Genomic DNA, 23,192 nt, shown 5'->3' with positions numbered 1-23,192 from the left:
ATAGCCTGGCAGTTGACCTCTTGTCTTTGAATGCACAGCAAATGTGACAAGATAAGAGCAAGATTTAAAGACCTGTTAATAGAAAGCGAGTTTGTGAAAGAATACAGTAAAAAAGGTTTGGGCAACCGGAGGTACGAACTCGAGCTGGACAGCCTAAAGCAAATAAAGCTAGCAAGTAGAAAGCCAGAAAATGTGAGTTATAAACCACAAAGCCAATAGTAGACAAAGGTTGGAATGCATTCCTAGGTCAACTTTCTGAATGTCTCCCAGGTGTATTTAGCAAACCAGACAGCTACGCGGTCTGGTAGGCTGCGACCTAAAAGAACTACAAGAGTACTACTGTACATACTCCCAACATGTTTTTGTGAATAGGCCCCTGTTTGAGCACACATTTATTACCAGTAATGTTATATAACCGGATTCAAAAAGCTTTTTTTGACTATCCAAGTGTAAAACACTTTGTAGTCTATCCAATGATTGCGTCTTTGGTCTTACCATGCCTTGCACTCTGATACTGCCTTCTGTGGTTTCATCTTAATCTTACCAAGAATGCTACCTTCAATGCATTGATCTGTGTTCTTTGTGAAAGGGCACCAGTACCTCTTGGTGCAGTGGAGCTATAGTAAATTGTTACATATAATTATTAAGGTTATTATTTTTTTATATTGCAAATGTATGAAGTGCTCATTGCTGCACGAGAGCCGGCTCCCCCCCTTAATATCTCATCACAAGACATTGCTGTAAAGTGCGATTATTAAAATATTGTTTCTTCTTCATTGCAAGTAGATTTTTTTTTAATTTAAAAATGAAGTTCCTCAGATATTTGCCACTTTTATATGCACCTTAGAGCACCTCACATAAATCCACGTAATACAGTCATGTCATGTAGTTGCTTATTTCGTTGTTGCCAACAGCAATTGCAATCCACCTACACCGAATGCAAAAATCCGGCAGAACACTTGTAAACTGCACTGATTCAGTAGCTTATTTTACTGTGCTGACACCTTTTGCTTTTCCATTTCTCATCCAATACTTCCACTTAATTTTCACCTCTCTCGTGAGGCTTCCAGCGACAGGTCCTGGACTAGTTCCAACCTGGGGATCATCCAAGGGATGGTGCTGAAAGGAAACCACTGAAACAATTCTAATCCACGCGGTCAGTCGTCTTTTTTTCTCTCTTCCGAGTTGGCCTTCCTTGGCCATAGATAACATAAATGCTTCCTATTAGACATGTCACTACAGTTTACATGCTCTCGCTTGCAGTGACTCTTGCTATGTGTGCATTCTCTTCCGCCCCTTTTTTCACCTAGAGTCTCCATAGTATATTTTTGTCTCGCAATCTCTCTGCTCCTTGCACATCTTGTAACCATATTTTCCCAAAAACAGAGTATTTGTACTGTTTAGTTTTAAATATTCTCCTGCTGGAGCAGTAACTTTCCTACTTCAACCTTCTTTACTCGTTGCCCTTCTGCCTTACTGGGATGTCAATACTAGGATACTGGTGACATCATAAACCACAAGTGGTTTGTAAATGTCACCAGAACCTCAAAATGGTAATCTAGAACCAGGCTGCACATTATCTATGGTGAGTTTCTTATTTTCCATGGTTGTTTTAGGGTAGTAAGCTTGAAAAGGCTGTTTTCTTCAAGGGGTAGCTAACATTGGGCCCTGATTGGAATCAGAATGTTATGCTTGGGTTTGCTTTTATGGAAAAATAATTGATAACACTATGGATGATGGTGAGGGTCAGTAGATTTGTGACTGGGGGTGCAGCGTTTACTGAACATGTTTACAGCATTTATTACATTTGCTTCATAATTTGCTGAATTGATCCTACTAGAGAATGGATTTCATAATTTAGATGACCTCTACATAATTTGGTCCCCCTATCTCACAAAATCCCAGTAGCCCTGATAATGGAAAAGCAGCACTGAGTGGTTTTGGTGCTCTAATTATGATGATGAAATCTGTATTTCACAGGGTCCCTTTCGAAATATGGGGTTTTAAAACACGAAATTTTATACAATAAAAGTAGCAAAACCTTTTATATATGGGGATATACTAGACAATAACTAGTAGGTAAAATAAATATATATATATTTTTTACCTACTAGTTATAGTTAGGACCATGTTTCCATAGGAAAAGAGCTTTTGGACTTTCCTTTTTCTTTGGCACCGTTTGGCGAATCTTCCCCAAAAAGTGTGCCGTGATTATTTTTGTGCACGGAAAGTTTCGGGGGTGATCCATTAAAGGGGGGCAGAGAAACGGGACGGTATAAAAAAAAAAAGTGTGTTTCTCATGTTTATTCCCATAGACTCTTTAGACTCTCCTGCAGCCCGAACTGCTTTATGGAATTACACCAAATATGGTAGAAAGCTAGCTATTGGTATGCTGATTCTGCCTTTTGTTATTTGGTGTAAATCAGTTCAGTAGTTTGCGAGATATTAAAAGAAATCCAATTTGGTAGATCTATGGCTGCTACGATTCCACGAATCACGAATGTGCATGCCAACAGGAATACTGTGATTGGCTGGCCTCAACATGAGTAAAGAGTTGCACTCACCATTTTATCTCTTCGGAACAGTCCCTGTGGCTCAAACTAAATGGCAGAAAATGGTATAATGGGTCATGTTGGGTATGCCCTGACCACATGGCTGGAATATATGGATCTTTGAGGAACAACTGATATGTATTATATGAAAAAAATACAGCTTTTATTTTCCACATGCGGTATTTGTGGATTTGCGATGACTGTCAGTGCACCCCTGTGTAGCGTTGCAGCGAATATGCAAAAATTGTCCAAATTAAATAAAATACATTCACAAACGCGTTCAGACACGAATGCAGTCACTCATAGATGCACTCAGACACACACAGCCATTCGAGACTCGCATAGTCACTCACACACCCACTCATAGACCTATACAACCCCTCACACACCCATTCTCAAAGTTTAGAGGTTACACTTAAATATAATTTAAATACAAAGTAGATATTCACTAAAAAAACAAAGGTTACAGGGATGTTGTAGTTGGGCTCCTATTTCACTTGTACAAAACCATAGCTATTCATCGGTTATTGTTACCTGAGTCAACTATAACTTATGTTCCTGCAATGCACTGATATGACCTCGCATATTACATCACACATGACTCGGTCAGTGACCTCACTTATTACATCACTGATGACATCTCCAATGACTTCACTGATTACATCATCCACTCACACCCCCATACAACCTCTCAAACCCCTACTCACACACCCATGCAACCACTCTTACACACATTCACATACCCATACACCCACCCACTCGCACACACCCTGATTCACACATGCAACTACTCACACATACAGCTACTCTCACAACCACCCACTCACTGATACACCTCACACAACCACATACTCAACCTTACAGCTACTCAAACACCCACATATTCAACCATACAGTCACTCACACAGCCAGTTACTCACCAATCCAGCCTCTTAACATAGCCATTCACTCACCCATATAAAACTACTAACACACCCACTCACACACCCACAGTCACTTACACACCCACTCATCCATCCAGCCACTCACACACACACTCATCCATCCAGCCACTCACACACACTCACCCATTCAGCTACTCCCACACCCATTCAGCTACTCCCACACCCATTCAGCTACTCCCACACCCATTCAGCTACTCCCACACCCATTCAGCTAATCCCACACCCATTCAACTACTCACACACCCTTTCACTCACCCTCACAACCACTTACATAAACATTCACACACCCATACACCCCTACAATCGCTCACACACCCCCTTACAACCACTCATACACTGGTATATCCATACAACCAATCACTCACACACACACACTCACTCAACCATACCGCCACTCACACAGACCGACTGAGCAAAACATCCACTGACACACTCACCCACTCACCCATACACCCACTTAAACACTCACTCACTCATAGAGGCACTCGCATAGCCACCCATACAGCCACCCTCACACACTTGCCTACCCATAAAGTGACTCACTCACCCACCCTCTCACAAATACATCGACTCACACAACCAGTCACTCACCCATACTTACTCACACACCCTCTTATACAACCATACAGCCACTCACACACCCATACAGGCACTCAGACACCCACACACTGATACACAGTCACACAGCCACTCACATATTATATGTTATAAGTAGTATCACTCCTTAGTAGTGCACCTAGTTTACTAATCTAACTTTTGGAGCAGGTTAGTATATATCTTTAACACTCAAACTCCTAGAAAACACTTACAATTGCTGGATGATGTCATCAGTGACGTCATTGGAGATGTCATTAGTGCTGTCACTGTCCATGTCATGAGTGATGTAATATGTGAGATCATAAGTAGTGCATTTCGGGGGTGCAAGTTATAGTTAACTAGATAGCTTTAACTGCTGAATTTCACAGATGTCGTTTGAGTGAAATCTGAGCCCAACTACAACATCCCTGTAACCTTTGTTGTTTTTCAGTGAATTTCTAAGCTTTTTGAGATCTGTTGGATTCGCGAACACTCTGCAACCCAATCCAAGATGGATACATTTGTTTTTCCTTTAATATCTCAAACCTCTGACCGTATTTACACCAATTCACAAGAAGCACTATTTCTGGACCAAGTTCTAGCTTTCTGCCAAATCTGGTGTCATTCAATTCCATCTGTTCGGGCTGTAGTCGTGTCTAAGGTGTGTGTGTGTGTGTATGTATATGTATATATACATGTGTGTGTATGTATGTGTGTGTATATGTGTATATATATATTTCAAGATGCAGCCCAAGTTGTAGCGCTGACGCTCGATTTTCAGGGGCGGTGTGTTTCTTTTCCAGCAGAGCCACGCCGGTATTTATAAATCAATTGTCGCCCAAGAGCGAAGTAAAGACTCACTCACTTGTATTTTGAAGTAATTTAGACAAATTTATTCATTATTTGCCATGCCCTACGCGTTTCGGTCAGACTACTTTGACCTTGGTTCAAAATACAAGTGAGTGCGTCTTTACTTCGCTCTTGGGCGACAATTGATTTTTATATATACATATAGATACACACAATATTCTTCAAAAAGGCTTCGCCGAAACACGTAGTTTGTGGGCAGAATAAAGCAATTTTGTGCTGTCCTCTGGTGTGCCACTGTCTTTATTTTTGGGATTGCCTGGAAAGATTCCTCTTATATAAATGTAGCTGTTGCTAACGCACCGGTATCGCAGGATGCGGATTGGCTAAGTGTTAGATATATCTATCTGTCTGTCTATCTGTATCTATATATCCTGCCTGAACCGCAGCTGACAGACTCCGTCAACCAATGCAGGTCCTGGATTATGCCAAGCCATTTGACGGACAATTGCTTAGAGATTGTGTTTGACACCCAGTTGAAGGCAAGGGGTGTTGGATGCACAGTGGTTTCAATACCAGCCCATGTGGGTTAGTATTGAGCTGTGGCAGGACTGGTGTGCGTGACAGTGACTGGCATCCAGTTGCACATTGGGGCAAACCACCTTAATTGGGCATCGATGCCCATAATTCAATCTGACACCGTGGCTGTCGACACATCATTACCATACCTGGGGTGATTGCTGTCCTCCTATTGGCCACTGATTAACCAATAAGAATGCTGGATGAAGAATGCTGGATGATTTTAACCTAATACTGTGCACCTTGGACAGTGGTTTTATCGCACTGAGGAAGGCATTACACTGAAACGCGTCTGCAATTAATAAAGCCAATTTTAACACCCCGTGAGCGCACCAAACATCTTTGTAGTTGCGGAGCAAGCGGGTCCTATGCCCACTCATACGGATGCACCCGTCGGGAGTTCGGCGGCCTTGGTTGTATGACGGAAAATGGATATGGATGATATATATATTTTGATTCCTTGAAAGCGGGTCATTCCGAGACCGAGCCCATTGTCAGTTGGTACATAGCGCCAGTATGCCAGAAAACCGGCAATTTCAAATAATCCAAAATCCTCTAGTAAATGCACACTCAGAGTCTCGGGTATACCAGGCAAGTAGCAGTTTATTGCTCGTTACGCGTTTCAACCGTAGTTTTGATCACACGAACATACAAGCACTTCATGTGAATATAAATAAAGTTCATTCCAGTAAACTCACCCAGGTAGTGACAATAGTTGAAGGACTATACTTTTATATGGTATACCGTAGACTGAGTGTGCAGTTACTAGAGGATTTTGGATTATATATATATATATAATCTACTGGCGGTCGCCAGTAGATAGTTATAGTTAGGACCGTGTTTCCATAGCAAAATTCTATTTTGAATAACTTTGGCGCCGGTTGACGAATCCTCGCGAAATTTTCAAAACTAATGGGGCGCTACGCTCCGCTCCTACCCTGAAAGTCTCGGGGGGATTCGTCAAGCGGGGGCTGAGAAAAAAGGGGGGTCCCAAAACGCGTTTTCCCCATGCATTTTTCCATAGGACCTTTAGTCCGAGCTACAGCCCGAACGGCTGAACAGAATTATGTGAAATTTGGCAGAGGTAGCCCTCAGGTCAGGGATGTGCCTTTTGAAGGTCTTGTGTAAATCTATGCAGTATTTCCTGAGAAAATAGCATTTAAATCAATATATATATCTATGGGCGCGCTCCGTGCGCTTACGGTAAGCTTACCGTACGCGTACGGTGCCGTGCGCGATTCTGATTGGTTGTTAGATCATAGTAAACATTCGAATCGGTCGAAACCAGGAAGTGTCGGCCGCCATTTTGTCTCTCGCAGTCTGAGGGGGTGAAAAACAAAGGAGGATAACGTGAAAAGGGGGCAGGCTGGACAGTTCCTGACCCCCTAGCCTTTGTCAGGGGGTCTCAGAAGGACGCCCAAGGGAAAAAAATTAATTTTAAATTTTTTTTAAAAAAAACGCCGAATGCGCGCAGCGTACGCGCACGGCGTAAACTGAGAAATTCCGCGAACTTCGCGTAATTACGCGTACCGTGCGCGCACGGCAAAAAAAAAAAAAAAAGAAATAACAATCACATTTATTAAATAAATTGAAGGACCCGCAAGGGAGAAAAAAAATTGTTACTGTGTAAAAAAAAAAAAAGGCGAGGCGCGCACCGTGTGAACTGCGCACCGTGCGCGCAGGGTGTGCGCACGGTGAAAAACCAGAATAAAAAATAAATACATAACTTAGCATTTAAAAAACCGTACAAATTCACTGAAAAAACCATAGGTTTTACACACGTTATAGTTGGGAATTAGCATTTAAAAAACCTTGCAAATTCACTTAAAAAACCATACGTTTCACACCTGTTATAGTTAGCTGTACATTTCATTGTTAAAAAACCAATGAAATTCCACGTTATAGTTAGATCAGGTAACTATAACTTGCGCGACCGCAATCCACAATGTGTCATTTCAGATGTCATCATTGATGTGAAGAGTGATGTCACTGACCATGTCATGAGTGATGTAATATGTGACGTCATCAGCAGTTTATTGTGGGCGCGCAAGTTATAGTTACCTGATCTAACTATAATGTGGAATTTCATTGGTTTTTTTTACGAGTGAAATGTACAGCTAACTATAACATGTGTGAAACCTATGGTTTTTTAAGTGAATATATATATATATATATATATATTTTTCCTCTTCAGGGAAACTAAGAAATTGCAACTGTATCCTCATTTGCTTGACAACTGCAAAATAGTGTACTCAACTTGATCTAGCTCTGTTTGTCATTCATAACATGGGATTACCCCTTACTGTGCAAACCTACAGGCCCCCTGTCTTGTCTTTTTAACTCTTTAACTGTTTTTTTTTTGGGGGGGGGGTTATCCAAGAGGACACATACCATTTATGGTTACTTTGTAGTTAGTTTTATTTTTTTCCAGTTTAAAATATTGAAATATCTTTTGTAAAATGTTGTTGGTAGATTTAATAGTTTACAAAACATTACTTATTATAAAATATCTGTGTCTGAAGCCTTTGACTTTAAATAATAGTGTATAGCTGAGATATTCCAAACATCAGACCTTGAAATGTGAAAAGTTTAGCATTGTGTGAAAGTAATGTATCTTAAGATTTATACTTGGGTGTGTGTTAAATTAGTTCACAGTCTTGAGATATAGAATGTGTGATCTCTATTTTCACTGGCATTCCTTTATTTGGAGAGCACCATTAAAAGCAGTTGTTTGCTGTTTGCAAGATCAATCATAGACATGGAAAAAAATGACAAATTCATGCCAGCACTAATAGAACTGATGTGCGCCTCTCTCTCATGATCCCTCTTTCACATTCTTCAGAACACATGAAAAATCACCCACTCTTTAAACTGATTGCCAGTTTCCGAGTGACACTATTACATTTTCTATGCACAAATACATGTTACCTGTCATGATTATATGAATCTTTTTTTCTCCCCTGAAGCCCACCCAATGGTGATCAGCAAGGACATTTGTAATTACAAAATATTAATAAATCTATTTGACTTTTGTCCTCACATAATCGGCATCCGCTTGATGAAATCTCATAGTTGTATCTTTGTTTCATTGTTTGACCACTGCAAATAGGAAATCTGTGAACATATTATGGACATATATACTTGATGAAAAATGTTCGTCTTGGATTCTGTCTACAGAAAAACATAAATAAAAGTAAAGACCAGCCTTTTGTGCACCTTATTTATTTTAACCCAACAGATACCTCTGAGATCCTTTACTAGGATTACATTTTAACAAAAATTGCATCCACATCTTCTGGATAATCTACAAATTGCAGTATTCTTTGGGTAGCTTACTTCAAACTACTCCTATCCAGGAAAGCATTTTTGATATTTTTAATATAAATTGTATTTTCTCCGCCTCGTTGGGTATTTTAAGGTGGAAAAAGATAAATTTTTAGTTGGGCCATCACATCAGAATCTGCTCAGTATTTTCTCATCTAGGTTTCCCTATGGGCTGCCACTGTTTTATTCATTTTATTCTCTCTATTTAGCACTGAGATTCCGTTCTTGACCATGGCTTTGTACCTTGAGCTTGACTTTCCACCATTTTTGCTTGTATTATTTGCTGTACAATGCATTGCCCCTCTTCCTTTGTTATGCCAAGAGGGAGTGAATACGCTCTGAATGAGCAGAATAGACAAACCTCCACTGTGGGTGGCCATTCTCTCTACTATTCCCTTTAATCAAGGATTGATTGTCCCTCTGACTAGACTAGGAATTAAAACTCTAATTGTCTTCTTTGATTATAGTCTCACCATGGAAATGAATACCAGAGGTGGACCAGCGATATTAGTTTAGCATTCCAAGTCAACAAGTATGGTAACTTCCTATAAATATTTCAGGGAGGAACCTTGAGGAGAGCTAAGATTAGTATCCGGTTGTTTTAGGCCTATGCTATATATACTGTGCTTCTCTCTTGTGCTGTGCAGCTTTCTAAACACAAACTAGAGCTGGTAGATCAATTGTCAGAATGTTAAAAACATACAAACATTACAATGACCCTGATTCGAACACATCTTGGTAGAGTTCAAAGCACTGTGGATGGACATGTACGTCTGTGGTTGAAAAGCCATCACTATCTAATCACTTCACTCATTAAATGCATGCTGCCCAGGCCACTCTGCTCTAGTTGATCATGTAGCAATACCCTCAAGAATAAAGGACGCTTGGTCGGTCGAGATAATCTTAGCATGCCAGTGCTTTGCAGTATTCTGCCTGAAAAGATTTATGAAGGATCTTTATAGCTTCAGTAGGAGGCAAACAAATGCACTTTTTAGGAAGATTTTCTGGCTTAGTGGGTTTCTAATATTGGTTTGGCACACATCGCATTTGCTTTCAGTATCCTGGGGATGACGTCAAATACATGTTTCCCGCCACAGACTGGAGTCCCATGCGGCTTGTGAAGATGTGTTTTAAGTAGTGCAAATAGATATTTTTCAATGTTATTTCAATGCGTCAATGGGTTGTGGGTCAATATTCTTACATTTGATTGGCGAAGAAGAGGTCTGTACCAAATCACTTGCAGATTTCTTGTTTTTTGTCATGAAAGACCTCATCAGAGGACTGCAAAGGATGGTTCTTGCTATGTTAAGGGTGTGTGGCAATTTTCCTTGACTGTGCATGTTGAACGATATGCACCACTTTCTGTGGTCAGACTGTTTAGTACAGTTCCTGCTATCTCGCTGCAGTCCTGGATATTGGTCTCATTTGTTTCCATTAACCTTTTCTGATAGTTTAGCTTCGTGTTGGGCATTTTAGATTTGCTAGTCATACTTTCTCATTACTCTGCCTGAATGTCTAGTGACTCACACCTTGGCTAAAAGTTCAAAGTCTCTTTTCTAGGCTGAACTCCAAAGTTGAATGTTAAACTTTAATCAAAGGGACAGTAGCTATCCACATTCCAAAAACAGTGGTTATGAGTCTTTTTTTTATTGTGTATTTCTCAATGTAAATGTAAAAAGTGTTAAATCAGCTATTACATTATTGTAATCAAGTGAGCAATTGTTTGTAAAATGAGGGGCTTCTGATCGTGCTATTTTGGTGTTTTTTTTTACCTATGTCCGGTTTATTTAATTTCATGTCACTTGCAGTTTTGAGGTGTTATCCGCAAATGTTTGTTGATCATTGTTATTCACTATGCCACGGTAACAAGATGCCCTTTGGTGGCAGTTTTCAAAGAATCCTGCTATCTCAGGTTTGATGCTTTACTATCCCGGAGTGTTTGCATAGTTGTTGTAGGATTTCATTGCATTGCATCTGATTTTACTGGTAAAGCATATGGTCTCATAACACCTTGTCTTTATTTCAGAGCGATCGTCTTTTGATCAAGGGCGGGAAAATCGTCAATGATGACCAGTCTTTCTTGGCTGATATTTACATGGAGGATGGCTTGATAAAGTAAGTTACTGTCCTGTCCTACACTAATTAGTAAGGTGTAGAGGTCTCTGCTGTTTACTAGTTGAGGTCAACGGTATGCCAATGCTTTTTCACATATCGAAATATCCAGCGATTACTTTTAAAATTAGCCTTTCGATGAGGAATGTTTTTTTTTCTTTAGGCACCCAGACACTACTAAAGATAAGATATCGTGCCCATTTAGGTTTAGTCGATTTAGTAGATGGTATTTTAAATCTGCCCTGCAATGTTTTATCATCTGTACCTTGAAGTGAATGTTACCGTGCAGCCTGTGTTTTACCTAACCGTGGATGTTCAAGAGCCATTCTCCCTCTGGTGTTGATGTCATTTTAATAACTCAGTAGCAAATAAAAAATATTTAGCATTGCAGACACAGGTTGTAGGTAGGTTTTCTTCTTTTAGCATATCCTTTACATATAAAATATGTATGAAACAAAAGCCAGTAAACCATCTCAAATTACAGTTTAATTTGGGATTACAGCCATGTAGAAAGAGAATGGCCGATGCTTTGGCTGGATCTCTTTCAGTGTCTTGAAATGAGGTTAGATGCAGTCCTGATCGTTCTGCAATAGGTCATCTCCCATTCCTCCATGACTTTTTATTTACAATAAGTTTTATTCAGAGTATAGAAGGAGATTACCATCTGTAAAGTTGGCTACCCCAAACCAATCCACCCACCCACCCCCACAGCCTTGGAGTAGCGTCCCACATTGCCTGCAACCACATAACACCACTAGTGCTGCCATCATGTGAATGGGATCTATCCATAGTTCCTTCCTCTCCCTTGAGCTAAATAAATTGGGTGTCATTCCCACTTCATCATAATAATAACTTTATTCGGTCATTTGTGAAAAAACCATTAAAGTATGCAAGGAATAAAACATAAATATATCTACAATTAAAATAGTATTAAACCATTGCAATCGCAAATACAAATGACATCTTGAATCATTTTAAGAGCATAAATACATGTACCAACAATCTAATCATGCTAGGGGAGGGGCACAATGCAGTCACCAAGCATATGGAAACGAAACCATGTAGTATTCTGATTGGTGGAGACCCCCTCTCTGATTCAAAATGCTTTTAAAAAATACTATGAAAAACTGTATACATCAGAACCAGTCGCAAGCGCAGAGAGGTATTTAGCGGGAAAGGCTTGTTTGGGGCTAAAGGAACAGGATAAAGAGGCACTAGTGGAGGGGCTCTCTTCGGAGGAGATTGAAAAGGCAATGTCGTCATTAGCATTAGGAAAGGCGATGGGATCAGATTCGATCCCTCTAGAGTTCTATATTAAATTTAAGAAGAAGTTAGAGGGGACAATGACTTCAGTATTCCAAGCGGCGTTTGCCGGGGTTCCCCCGGCCTCTTGGTCTCAAACTGTGATAGTAGTTTTTTAAAAAAAGGGAAAGGATCCTCAGGAGCTCTCCTCATATCGACCGATCTCGTTAATAAACGCCGACAAAATTTATTCGAAATGTCTGGCAATGAGATTGGGAGAAGTTATTGGCCCCCTCGTCTCATTACAACAACATGGGTTCATCACTGGGAGGGGGACCACGGACCACGTTAGGCGACTCATCTCAGTATTCGACTGGGCCCAGGCGATGGATGTTCCGGTTGGGGTGGCCCTGTCGGATGCCGAAAAAGCATTCGACAGGGTCTCCTGGAAATTCTTATGGGCCGTAATGAGATGGAAGTCGTTTCCTAGCGGGTATATACGGGCAATACAGTCTATGTATTCTACCCCGAGGGCAATAGTCCGGTTGGGGGGAGAGGAGTCACAGACTTTTTTGGTCAACAGGGGCACACGGCAGGGGTGCCCCTGCTCCCCACTTTTGTTTGCTTTGTTTATAGATCCTCTCATTGAAAGTTTAGAGTCGGACATGGGAATTTTACCGGTAACTGCACGGTTATACTCCGCTAAAGTCTTGGCATATGCTGATGACCTTCCGGTTTTGTCATCAGATATGAGTAGCGCTATGCCTAGAATCGAGGCTATAACTGGTAATTTTGGCGCAGTGTCCGGTTATAAACTAAACTTGGGGAAGACTCAAGTGTTGCATTCAGAGGAAGGGTCTCCAGTGGAGCTTGGGGCGGGGGTGGTCACAGAGGCAACGTACCTGGGTATAATTATCTCACCTCAAACTCAAAATATTCAGAGGATCAATGTGGAGCCGATACTTGCCTCCTCAAATAAAACCTTGGAGAGAATTAATCGGTTGCATCTTTCCCTATATGGAAGGGGTAACGTCTTGAAAAGGTCAATTTTTCCTAAGTTTTTATATTTGTTCCGGGCCATCCCTATTCTTTTTCCGAAAGATCTATTTTGTAGAATAGAACGAATGTGCTCACGCTTCCTTTGGGGCTACCGTCGCTCTAGAAGGACAATTAAATGGCTTTACCTGCCAGTGGAACGTGGTGGTCTGGCTCTCCCAAATTTCTACCTATATTATTCAGCCTCGCTATTTCAATCAATGGGTGTTCTGATTTGGGGTAAGATGGCAGTGCTGGATCCTGCATTCTCTCCGTCTATATACGAGTGGTGCCTGGGAAAATCAGCACAAGGGTTACTTTTAAAAGTGCTGGAGCCGAGCTATTACAAAAAGACAAGGTTTAAAATTATTCAGGCGGCCTACTCAGTGTGGAAGAGGTTCCGTAAACTGCTATCTATCCCTAGTATTATACGGTATACACCTTTGGACTCGACTGCCTTATCTTCCGTGGTTTTTCAGGATTCTGTTATGCGTAGGTGGTCACAGCTTGGTATTAGGTTAGTTGGAGATTTGCTGGAGCAGGGTGAGATGGTATCTTTTTCAACATTAAAAGACAGATTTGGGGTTGGAAAGGCGGATTTTTTTAAATACTTGCAATCAAGAAGTGCTTTACAGGCCGCAATTGTGGGGGGGAAATGTCAGCCTTCACAGATCCGTATTTTGGATTTAATAAAAGGGAAATGCAAAATAGGGCAATTATATATGGAGCTTATGTTAATACAAACTGATGATCTGGTTAGGCAGGAGGCAATATGGGAGGAGAAAGTGCCGGTAACCAATTTGGATTTACAGCTGGTAATGCGAACTGCCAGCTCCATCTTGCTCTCTGGTAGTCTCAGAAGCCAATCATATATGGCTACGTTTGATCTGTATTACACGCCAGCAAGGATAGCCAAGTGGAAGGCTGGTAAGGGGACTAATTGCTCAAGATGTGGACTTCATGCAGCAGACTCGCTGCACATGTTCTTTTCTTGCCCTGCCTTACAGCCACGTTTTTTGTTACAATTTTTGGGAATACCAATTTCTGTTACAGCCTCTCTGGTTTTGTTTGGAATAGAATTTAGTACAGATGTGGGTAGGCAGGCGTCATCTCATAGAGGATTTAAGTTTATTTGTATGTCAGTTTTGAGGTCATGTACAACATCTCAGTGGCTGGATCCTGAGCCCCCGTCCTTCATAAGTTGGAGGGCCAAACTTATCTCTATATACAATATGGAATGGGCATTATATAAACTGAAAGGCACTGCAAAAAAAAAGCTGGGGGCGGCTATTTGGGAGCCGATTAGAACTTGGATACAGCAATGATATTTAGTAATGTATTATTGCTTTTACCGTTTTTTCATGTCAAGAAATCAGATATGTGTATATCTTGATTTTCTTTGTCTTTCTTTTTTTTAATAATTCTCTGTTATAAATAATGGTCTGTTAATAATGCACTGCGTTGCTGAATCGAGAAAAAACCTAATAAAAAATTAAATAAAAAAAAAAAGGAAACTAAACCATGTAAGTCAGCTAAGAATGTAAGATACATATATATCATGAAAGGATAGGTAAAACAAGTTTTAACCCCTTCGGTGCCACGCCCTTTCCCCCTCCTGTGCCGGGGGTTTCACACGCGGGTGGGGTTCATGACGAGACTATCTCGTCATGGGCGCAGAAGAGGTTAAAATGGTGTCGTGATTAGCAAAGACATTTTTTACGAATCAACCAAAAAGATAACAGAAAACGACTAAGAGAAAACACAATTGGTCTAGAAGTGTCTGTTTTTAAAATTCTAAATGCAAACTGGTACTTCCTAATACTTATGTTGAGACATATAGGTCTAATCCATCTCCTGCGTACCTGCCTATACTTGGGGCAGACAAACAGAATGTTCTTCCGTTTCAGCAGCTGCACAGCATGCCGGGCAGGTTTCTATAGTTAGGCCCTTCGCTTCTTTCCCCGGACATTTCAACAACAGATTACCATACCTAAACATGATGTACACGCTTTTAGCAAGAGGCGGCAAGATCAGGTAACGGAACGGTTCAAATAGGAAGCAAGATTTTATGATTAGGAAGTGTGTAGTTAACTGCCCGCTAGTTGGGTTGTTCATATAGTGCTCGCCCACCACCTTCCAGTAAGTAGCTTTGAGAGACAAAATGTCACGACTGGTAGCCCTTTCTGGATACTCCTATAGACCCATTAGGTTCAATAACTTGCACCATTTAGCGATGTGCTTGAACCAGGGGAGTTGTTTAGCCCCATTAAACGCCAGTACCTCCCGTAAAGAGTTAAGATATTCAATCAGTTGGGGAGTAGTCCATAGACGCAACCAATAGGTGAAGGGTTTAAGAGCAGCCAGATCACCAATTTGTTTTAACCCAAGATCACAAAAAGTGGAATAAGTAATGTTGTGACGGGTAGTACAATCAAAGCCCTGGCAAAGTTGTTCTCACAAGTCGTTAACTGATTTACAGGAGTGAACCCCCAGATCTCCGCTCCGTACAGTGCTCCATTTTGGGCCTTTGCACGGTATATTTCAAGGGCCGGGGAGCGGGATTGAGTGTAAGATTTTTGAAAAAATCTTAAAACAGATTTCGATCTCGGACATAATGTTAGGAGACACTTCCGCAGCTGGTATTCCCAACTAAGTGACTCATTTATGCCAATGCCCAAGTAATGAAAATATTTTACTTGATCCAGGGGTTCACATTTGATATTAACCTGTCGTATGCCACCCCTTGATTTACCGAGCACCATAAATTTAGTTTTCGTAGTATTCAGTTCCAGCCTCCTTTCCTTGCAGAAGCTCAAAGAATTTATTCAATAAAACTTGTAAACCCATAGGAGTAGCGGATATTGATAATGAATCATCGGCGAATAGCAAAATGGGTACTTTTGCATTATTCAATGAAGGGGCGTCATTTTTGCAATCCTATAGACATCTCACCTCATCGTTAATATACAGAGAGATCAATGGGGGGGGGGGGGGGCGAGGACACACCGCTGGCGCACCCCACGATCAATCTGAATCCTCTCCGTCAGTTCCCCATTTACCCCCCACATAACCAGTGCATAATTATCCTTATGCAATCTAGCAAGCACAGTCACCAGGTCAGCCGGGGTACCTTGATCAAGCATAGTCTTCCACAGTAGATTACGTGGTACCAAATCTAATGCAGCTCGCAGGTCCACGAAAGCCACATAAAGCCGCTGTTTCCTGAGTAGCACGTATTTCCATGCTAACAGAAAAATCTAAAAGCTTGGTGCACGTACAAATTTTTGCGCAGAAACCAGCTTGGGCTGGGGACAGTATCATCTTTTCATCCATCCAGTCCTGAAGCTTATCTAAAACTTGTCTAGCAAAAACCTTCTGTAAGTTTTCAATCAAACTGATGGGTCTATAATTAGAGGGGATAGCAGGGTTACCCTTTTTAGGTCTCGCCTGGCTATTGCGTAAGCGATTGCTCAGCGAGACTTATGTAGGGGCTTCAGAAAATGCTCCCAAAGGCTTCCCAGGCGGATCGGGTGGCGGTTACGCGCACAACCACGCGCATTCCATTTGCCACCAGCTCCTTCCTGCGCGTGCGCCGCCTCGCCTCACGCATTCAGAGATATTTAGTAAGGGGCACAAGACCTTAGGAATGCGGTTTATGGCCAGTGCATGTGAGGCATTCAAGCGCGAAGCTGGCATCTGGCATCGGACTCGAAAGCAGCAGACTGCTTTCGCCAGCGCGCGCTCGGCCTCACTTCCTGCATCCCCTCTTACAACAATTACCTTTCGTTATAACTCGCACCCCATATGCTCGTTCCCTCCTACCCTTCCTCTCAAACCACGCCACACACTGCCGCACACTGCTGCACGCCACACACTGCCGCACACTGCTGCACACTGCTGCACGCCGCACACTGCTGCACGCCGCACACTGCTGCACACTGCTGCATTACTCACTGCTGCACGCCGCACACTGCTGCACGCCGCACACTGCTGAATTACTCACTGCTGCATGCTGCACGACACTGCTGCACGCTGCACGCCACACACTGCTGCACGCCACACACTGCTGCACGCCACACACTGCTGCACGCCACACACTGCTGCACGCCACACAGTGCTGCACGCCACACAGTGCTGCACGCCACACAGTGCTGCACGCCACACACTGCTGCACGCCACACACTGCTGCACACTGCTGCACGCCGCACACTGCTGCACGCCGCACACTGCTGCACGCCGCACACTGCTGCACGCCACACACTGCTGCACACTGCTGCACGCCGCACACTGCTGCACGCCGCACACTGCTGCACGCCGCACACTGCTGCACGCCGCACACTGCTGCACGCCGCACACTGCTGCACGCCGCACACTGCTGCACGCCGCACACTGCTGCACGCCGCACACTGCTGCACGCCGCACACCGCTGCACGCCGCACACCGCTGCACGCCGCACACTGCTGCACGCCGCACACCGCTGCACGCCGCACACTGCTGCACGCCACACACTGCTGCACGCCACACAGTGATGCATGCCTCACACTGCTACACGAAACACTGCTGCACGCCGCACACTGCTGCACACTGCTGCACGCCGCACACTGCTGCACGCCGCACACTGCTGCACGCCGCACACTGCTTTTATGCAAATTTATGCTACTGACATTGTAAATGACAATGCCTTTTATTTGTTTTAAAACCAAAACATAAATAAAAGGCATTGTAATTTTACAATGCCAATAGCTCAAACTCTTATAAATGCGAGACCTATTGCATTGCAAATGCTTGTTAAAAATGGTTATTACCTCTGCCCCCCTCCAAGTTTCGGGAATCTCACCACCAGCTAATGTACAGTTAGATAAAAGGTTAATGTATGGTGCCCATATCGCGGGTTCAGACTTATACAAGTCCCCTGGTATCAGGTCGGGTCCCACTTCCAATGTGAGCATCCCACAGCTCTTGCCTTTCTAAAAAGTTCAGTACCTATATTCTCTTGAGGCAATGGAGTTCACTAAACTCTGTAAGTAGGTTGAAGAGAAACATGCCCTGCTGCTTTTGAAAGTTCTGCTCCTTTCTTAGGCATCTTCGTGCAATGTTTTGTTAGTGGCATTCCATGTTAGAACCAAACCTCTGCATGCCCAACCCTCCCCAATCCTGCCAGCAGTCACTATTCCTGGACCCGTCTGATGTGGAGGCATGTTGTGGTGTAATACCATCTGAAGAGAATCCTGTAGAGTGTTCCCTACCTGCATCTGTCACAAAGTTATTAGTTGTCTGCAAAATCTCAATCCACTGATCATCGTCCTAATGTATACTCCACACACTCTTCCAGGCTTCCGCAAGTTAATATTTTATTCTTCGCAATATGCTTCAACACTCCTCTTGAGCAACACATAGTTAAATTCTGGCCTTGCATCACAGTAAAATATTTTCTGTGTAACCACTAAAATCTCTTAGATAGCCTTTCTTCAACTGCTAACTCACATCTATCAGCTAAAGACTGTTGGTGAAGTTAAAGGTAGACTGAAAGATGTGAAGAGGGATCCAGTGACATCCAAAATCATTTTGCACAAACATCTGCTAGAATCAGTGATGTTGTCTGCCAAATAAATTGCATGCAGCAAAGATGCTTTTGACAATGGACTTAATTGTTGGAGCAAGAATATATATTATATATTCACTGAACAAACCATAGGTTTCCAGGACGTTATAGTTAGCTGGACATTTGACTTGTACAAAACCATAGAAATTCCTCCAACTATAACTCGCGCGCCCGCAATGCACTGCTGATGTCACATATTACATCATTCATGACATGGTCAGTGACATCACTGATGACATCTCAAATGACATCACTGTTTGATATTTAAATTATCTTATATATATATATATAATCACCTACTGGCGGTCGCCAGTAGGTAGTTATAGTTAGGACCCCTTTTCCATAGGAAAACCTCAACATTCTATTTTGAATAACTTTGGCGCCGGTCGATGAATCCTCGCAAATTTCTCAAAATAGGTGGGGCGCTACGCTCTGCTCCTACCCTGAAAGTCTCGGGGGGATTTGTCAAGCGGGGGCTGAGATAAAAGGGGGGTCCCAAAACGCGTTTTTCCCATGCATTTTTCCATAGGACCTTTAGAACGAGCTACAGCCCGAACGGCTGAACAGAATTACTAGAAATTTGGCAGAGAGGTAGTCCCTAGGTCAAGGAAGTGCCTTTTGTAGGTTTGGTGTAAATCTGTTCAGTAGATTCTGAGAAAATAGCCTTTAAATCAATATATATATCTGAGCCCGCTTACGGTACGCTTACCGTACGCTTACCGTAAGCGTACGGTGGCGTGCGCGAGCGCGATTCTGATTGGCTCTTAGATCTTAGTAAACATTCGAATCGGCCGAAACCAGGAAGCGGCGGCCGCCATTTTGTCTCTCGCACTGAGTGTTGTTTATCAAACAAGATGGCCAAAAACATGTTATGGGGCTGTTTTGACAACTCCCTCCCACATAGTCATGTTGAGGGAGTCCCCAAACATCCCCCAAGAGCAAAAACGGTTTTATTTTTTTTTCGGCAATTTCGCCGAGTACGCTTACCGTACGCTTACCGTAAGCGTACGGTAAAAAAAATAAAATAAAAAAAACACTATCCACACTTACCCCACCCCCTGTGCTTTTGGTGGCCGTAGGCCACCAAATGTACAGGGCTTATTAATAGGTAAAAAAAACTAAATTTTGGCAACATGAAATTATAAAATCGAAATAAAAAAAACACTATCCACATTGACCCCACCCCCTGTGCTTTTGGTGGCCGAAGGCCACCAAATGTTCAGGGCTTATTAAAGTTGATTAAAACCGTGCACGGAACGAACTGCGTTAAGTGGGCGCGCACGCATTTAAAAAACCGTACAAATTCACTGAAAAAACCATAGGTTTCACACACGTTATAGTTAGGAATTAGCATTTAAAAAACCTTGCAAATTCACTGAAAAAACCATAGGTTTCACACATGTTATAGTTAGCGGAAATTTTACTGATAAAAAACCAGTGAAATTGCCCCGTTATAGTTAGTGCTGGCAACTATAACTCACGCGACCGCAATCTTCTGCTGATGACATATGTGTCTTTATGAAAAAAAAATATTTGTAATATATGTATAGCTAAAAATGTATGGAAGAAGACATGGGCAAATAAGTGTCTAAATACAGTATTAGCATCAGCAGAGGATTGCGGTCGCGTGAGTTATAGTTGCCAGCACTAACTATAACGGGGCAATTTCACTGGTTTTTTTATCAGTAAAATTTCCGCTAACTATAACATGTGTGAAACCTATGGTTTTTTCAGTGAATATATATATATATATATATATATATATATATATATATCCTACTGGCAGTCGCCAGTAGGTAGTTATAGTTAGGACCCATTTTCCATAGGAAATCCGCAACATTCTATTTGGAATAACGTTGGCGTCGATTGATGAATCTTCGTGAAAGTTTCCAAACTTTTGGCCAGCTCCGGTCCGCTCCTATCCTGAAAATTTCACGGTGATTCGTCAAGCGGGGGCCGAGAAAAAAGGGGGGTCCCAAAACGCGTTTTCCCATAGGACCTGTTGACGCAGCTACACCCCGAAGTGCTGAACGGAATTACACCAAATTTGGCAAAGAGGTAGTCCAAGGGATGGGGTCCCCAGGGCCAGTAAATTAGAAAAAGAAGGGAGGCCACACAGCCCTCCTCCTTAAAAATAAATAAATAAATAAATAAATGACTAGCATCGTGCCGGAGGCCACGCCCCCTCCTTGCAGCACTCTGCAAACTCGCCCCCCTGGCCAGTTGTAAGTTGGGAATTAATTCTCCTTCAATACTGATGGTCCCTGAGGGCCAACTAGCCCAACAGGTATCTCCAGTATGCGCCAGGGAGCTGCGTTGCAGACAGGTGTTCTGAGGCCACGCCCCTTTTTACACCTCTATGCAACGCAGCTCTGTGGAGCTTACTGGAGGTACCTAGTGGGCTAGTTTGACCCTAGGGACCCTTAGGATTCAAGGGGACTTAATCTTTCAACTTAGAACGGCCACCGGGCGCGTTTACACAGTGGTGAAGGGAGGGGACGGGGCCTGAGGTGACGTGTGCAAGCACGCCCTGTGGCGCGTTTTAAGTTGGCGAAATAATTCCCTTTCAATCTTGAGGGACCCTGGGGGCCAACTAGCCCACCAGGTGCTTCCAGTAAGCGCCACTGCTCTGCGTTGCAGAAAGGTGGTGCAGGCCGTGCTCCTTTTTACACCTCTCTGCAATGGCGCTTACTGGACGTACCTAGTGGGCTATTTTGTCCCTAGGGATCCTCAGGATTCAAGGGGACTTAATCTCCCAACTTAAAAAACGGCTACAGGGCGTGTTTACACAGTGGGGAAGGGAGGGGACGGGGCCTGAGTTAACGTGTGCAAACACGCCCTGTGGCGCGTTTTAAGAGGTAGTTTTAATCCCCTGCCCGATTATATACTAGGGGCTTACAGAGGTCATGCTGATCACAGGGGGACCCAACGCATAGTGTTCCCTAGTGTATGTAGGTATTTTCACTGTATTCTGAGTGTCTTAACATAGCACTGGCTCTAGGACTGGTTAGTCAGGCTCAGTTACCACCAGTATCCGTCTGAAAAAGTTGAGGGCACAGAATGATTTTGCAACAAGGCTTCTTTCTGCTCTTCTGTTTGTTCTTTCTGCACGTTATCCTTCTTCCTGCAGTTTTCTTCGCCTTTGAGGACTTCTTTCTGCATTTCTTTTTTTGCTTTCTGTGCGTTTTTTCTTCTTTCTTCACATGTCCTATCTCTGTAGGCATAGTTAGAAATTAGCATTTAAAAAACTTTTGAAATTCACTGAAAAAACCATAGGTTTCAGGCACGTTATAGTTGGGAATTAGCATTTAAAAAACCTTAGAAATCCACAGAAAAAAACATAGGTTTCAGGGGCGTTCTAGTTAGCTGGACTTTTCACTCGTACAAAACCATTGAAATTCCCCCGTTATAGTTAGTTCAGCTAACTATAACTTGCGCGCCCAAAATGCACTGCTGATGACGTCACATATTACATCACTCATGACATCACTCATGACATCTCAAATGACATCACTCATGACATCATCCTTGTGATAGAGTGGCATACCTCCTCTCCCCCTAATATAACCTTTGATACACACATTCAAAAATAGAAACTAACATTTTCAAAACAATGGACATACCAATATCGGTTACAACAACCTATTCAGTAATTCTAAGATCCACATACACACCCACTTATTCACCAACAGTCCTATACAGTCACTCATACATGTACTCACTCATCATATGTACTCATACACCTATACATCCTGTTACACAACGCCACTCATACATAGTTACTCACACACATAGTCACACAAGCAAACAAAGTATCAAACATCCATTAAATTGCATATACAGTTATACACACACCACCACACTTACTGCTACAGAAACTTACACATACTTATTATTTTAAACAATCACTTGTAGAAACACATACTTATTCATACAGGAACTCTTTCAATCTCTCACTCTCATATATACTCACTTATATACACCAATAGTCACATATACTAGTTTAAAACGTGTGTAGTTACTCATAAATACACTATTGAGACAGTCATTCACTCACTAACACACCCATGCACACACTCATCCACCCATACAGTCCTGCACACATGCTGTCTTCAACACATACAAACAGTGAGTCACTCATTCATGCACCTATGCACTACGTAATACCCCCCACCGAACCATACAGACACTCAGACACTCCTATTGATACTCAAAAAATCAACTAATAACCTATATAGACACTTGAGTAGCTACTCACCAACCCATGCAGCCACTTATACACAAAGTGAGAGACTGATACAGATATTTACATATTTAAACATTACTCACTAAGCCATGTATTCACTAAGATGCACTTAATCAGTCAGTTATACAATCAATTTTTCAAAAACAAATCATCCATTTAGACCCTTATATACC

At 42.3% G+C, this 23,192-nt stretch overlaps 1 protein-coding gene across 2 annotated transcripts in view; it reads left to right on the top strand.

Moving 5' to 3' along the window:
• The window catches only part of DPYSL2 (dihydropyrimidinase like 2), a 408,396-nt gene that overhangs the window by 205,331 nt on the left and 179,873 nt on the right, over positions 1-23,192 (top strand). For both annotated transcript variants that reach the window (XM_085632753.1, XM_085632754.1), the window contains one exon: positions 10,809-10,897. In XM_085632753.1, the coding sequence (XP_085488879.1) occupies positions 10,809-10,897 (89 nt within the window). The remainder of the gene's footprint in view (positions 1-10,808; positions 10,898-23,192) is intronic.

This window comes from Triturus cristatus, chromosome 11 (assembly GCF_964204655.1).
Source record: "Triturus cristatus chromosome 11, aTriCri1.1, whole genome shotgun sequence".
Classification (NCBI taxonomy): domain Eukaryota; kingdom Metazoa; phylum Chordata; class Amphibia; order Caudata; family Salamandridae; genus Triturus; species Triturus cristatus.
Note: the sequence above shows the minus strand (reverse complement) of the source record. Positions and strands in the feature narration are given on the sequence as shown.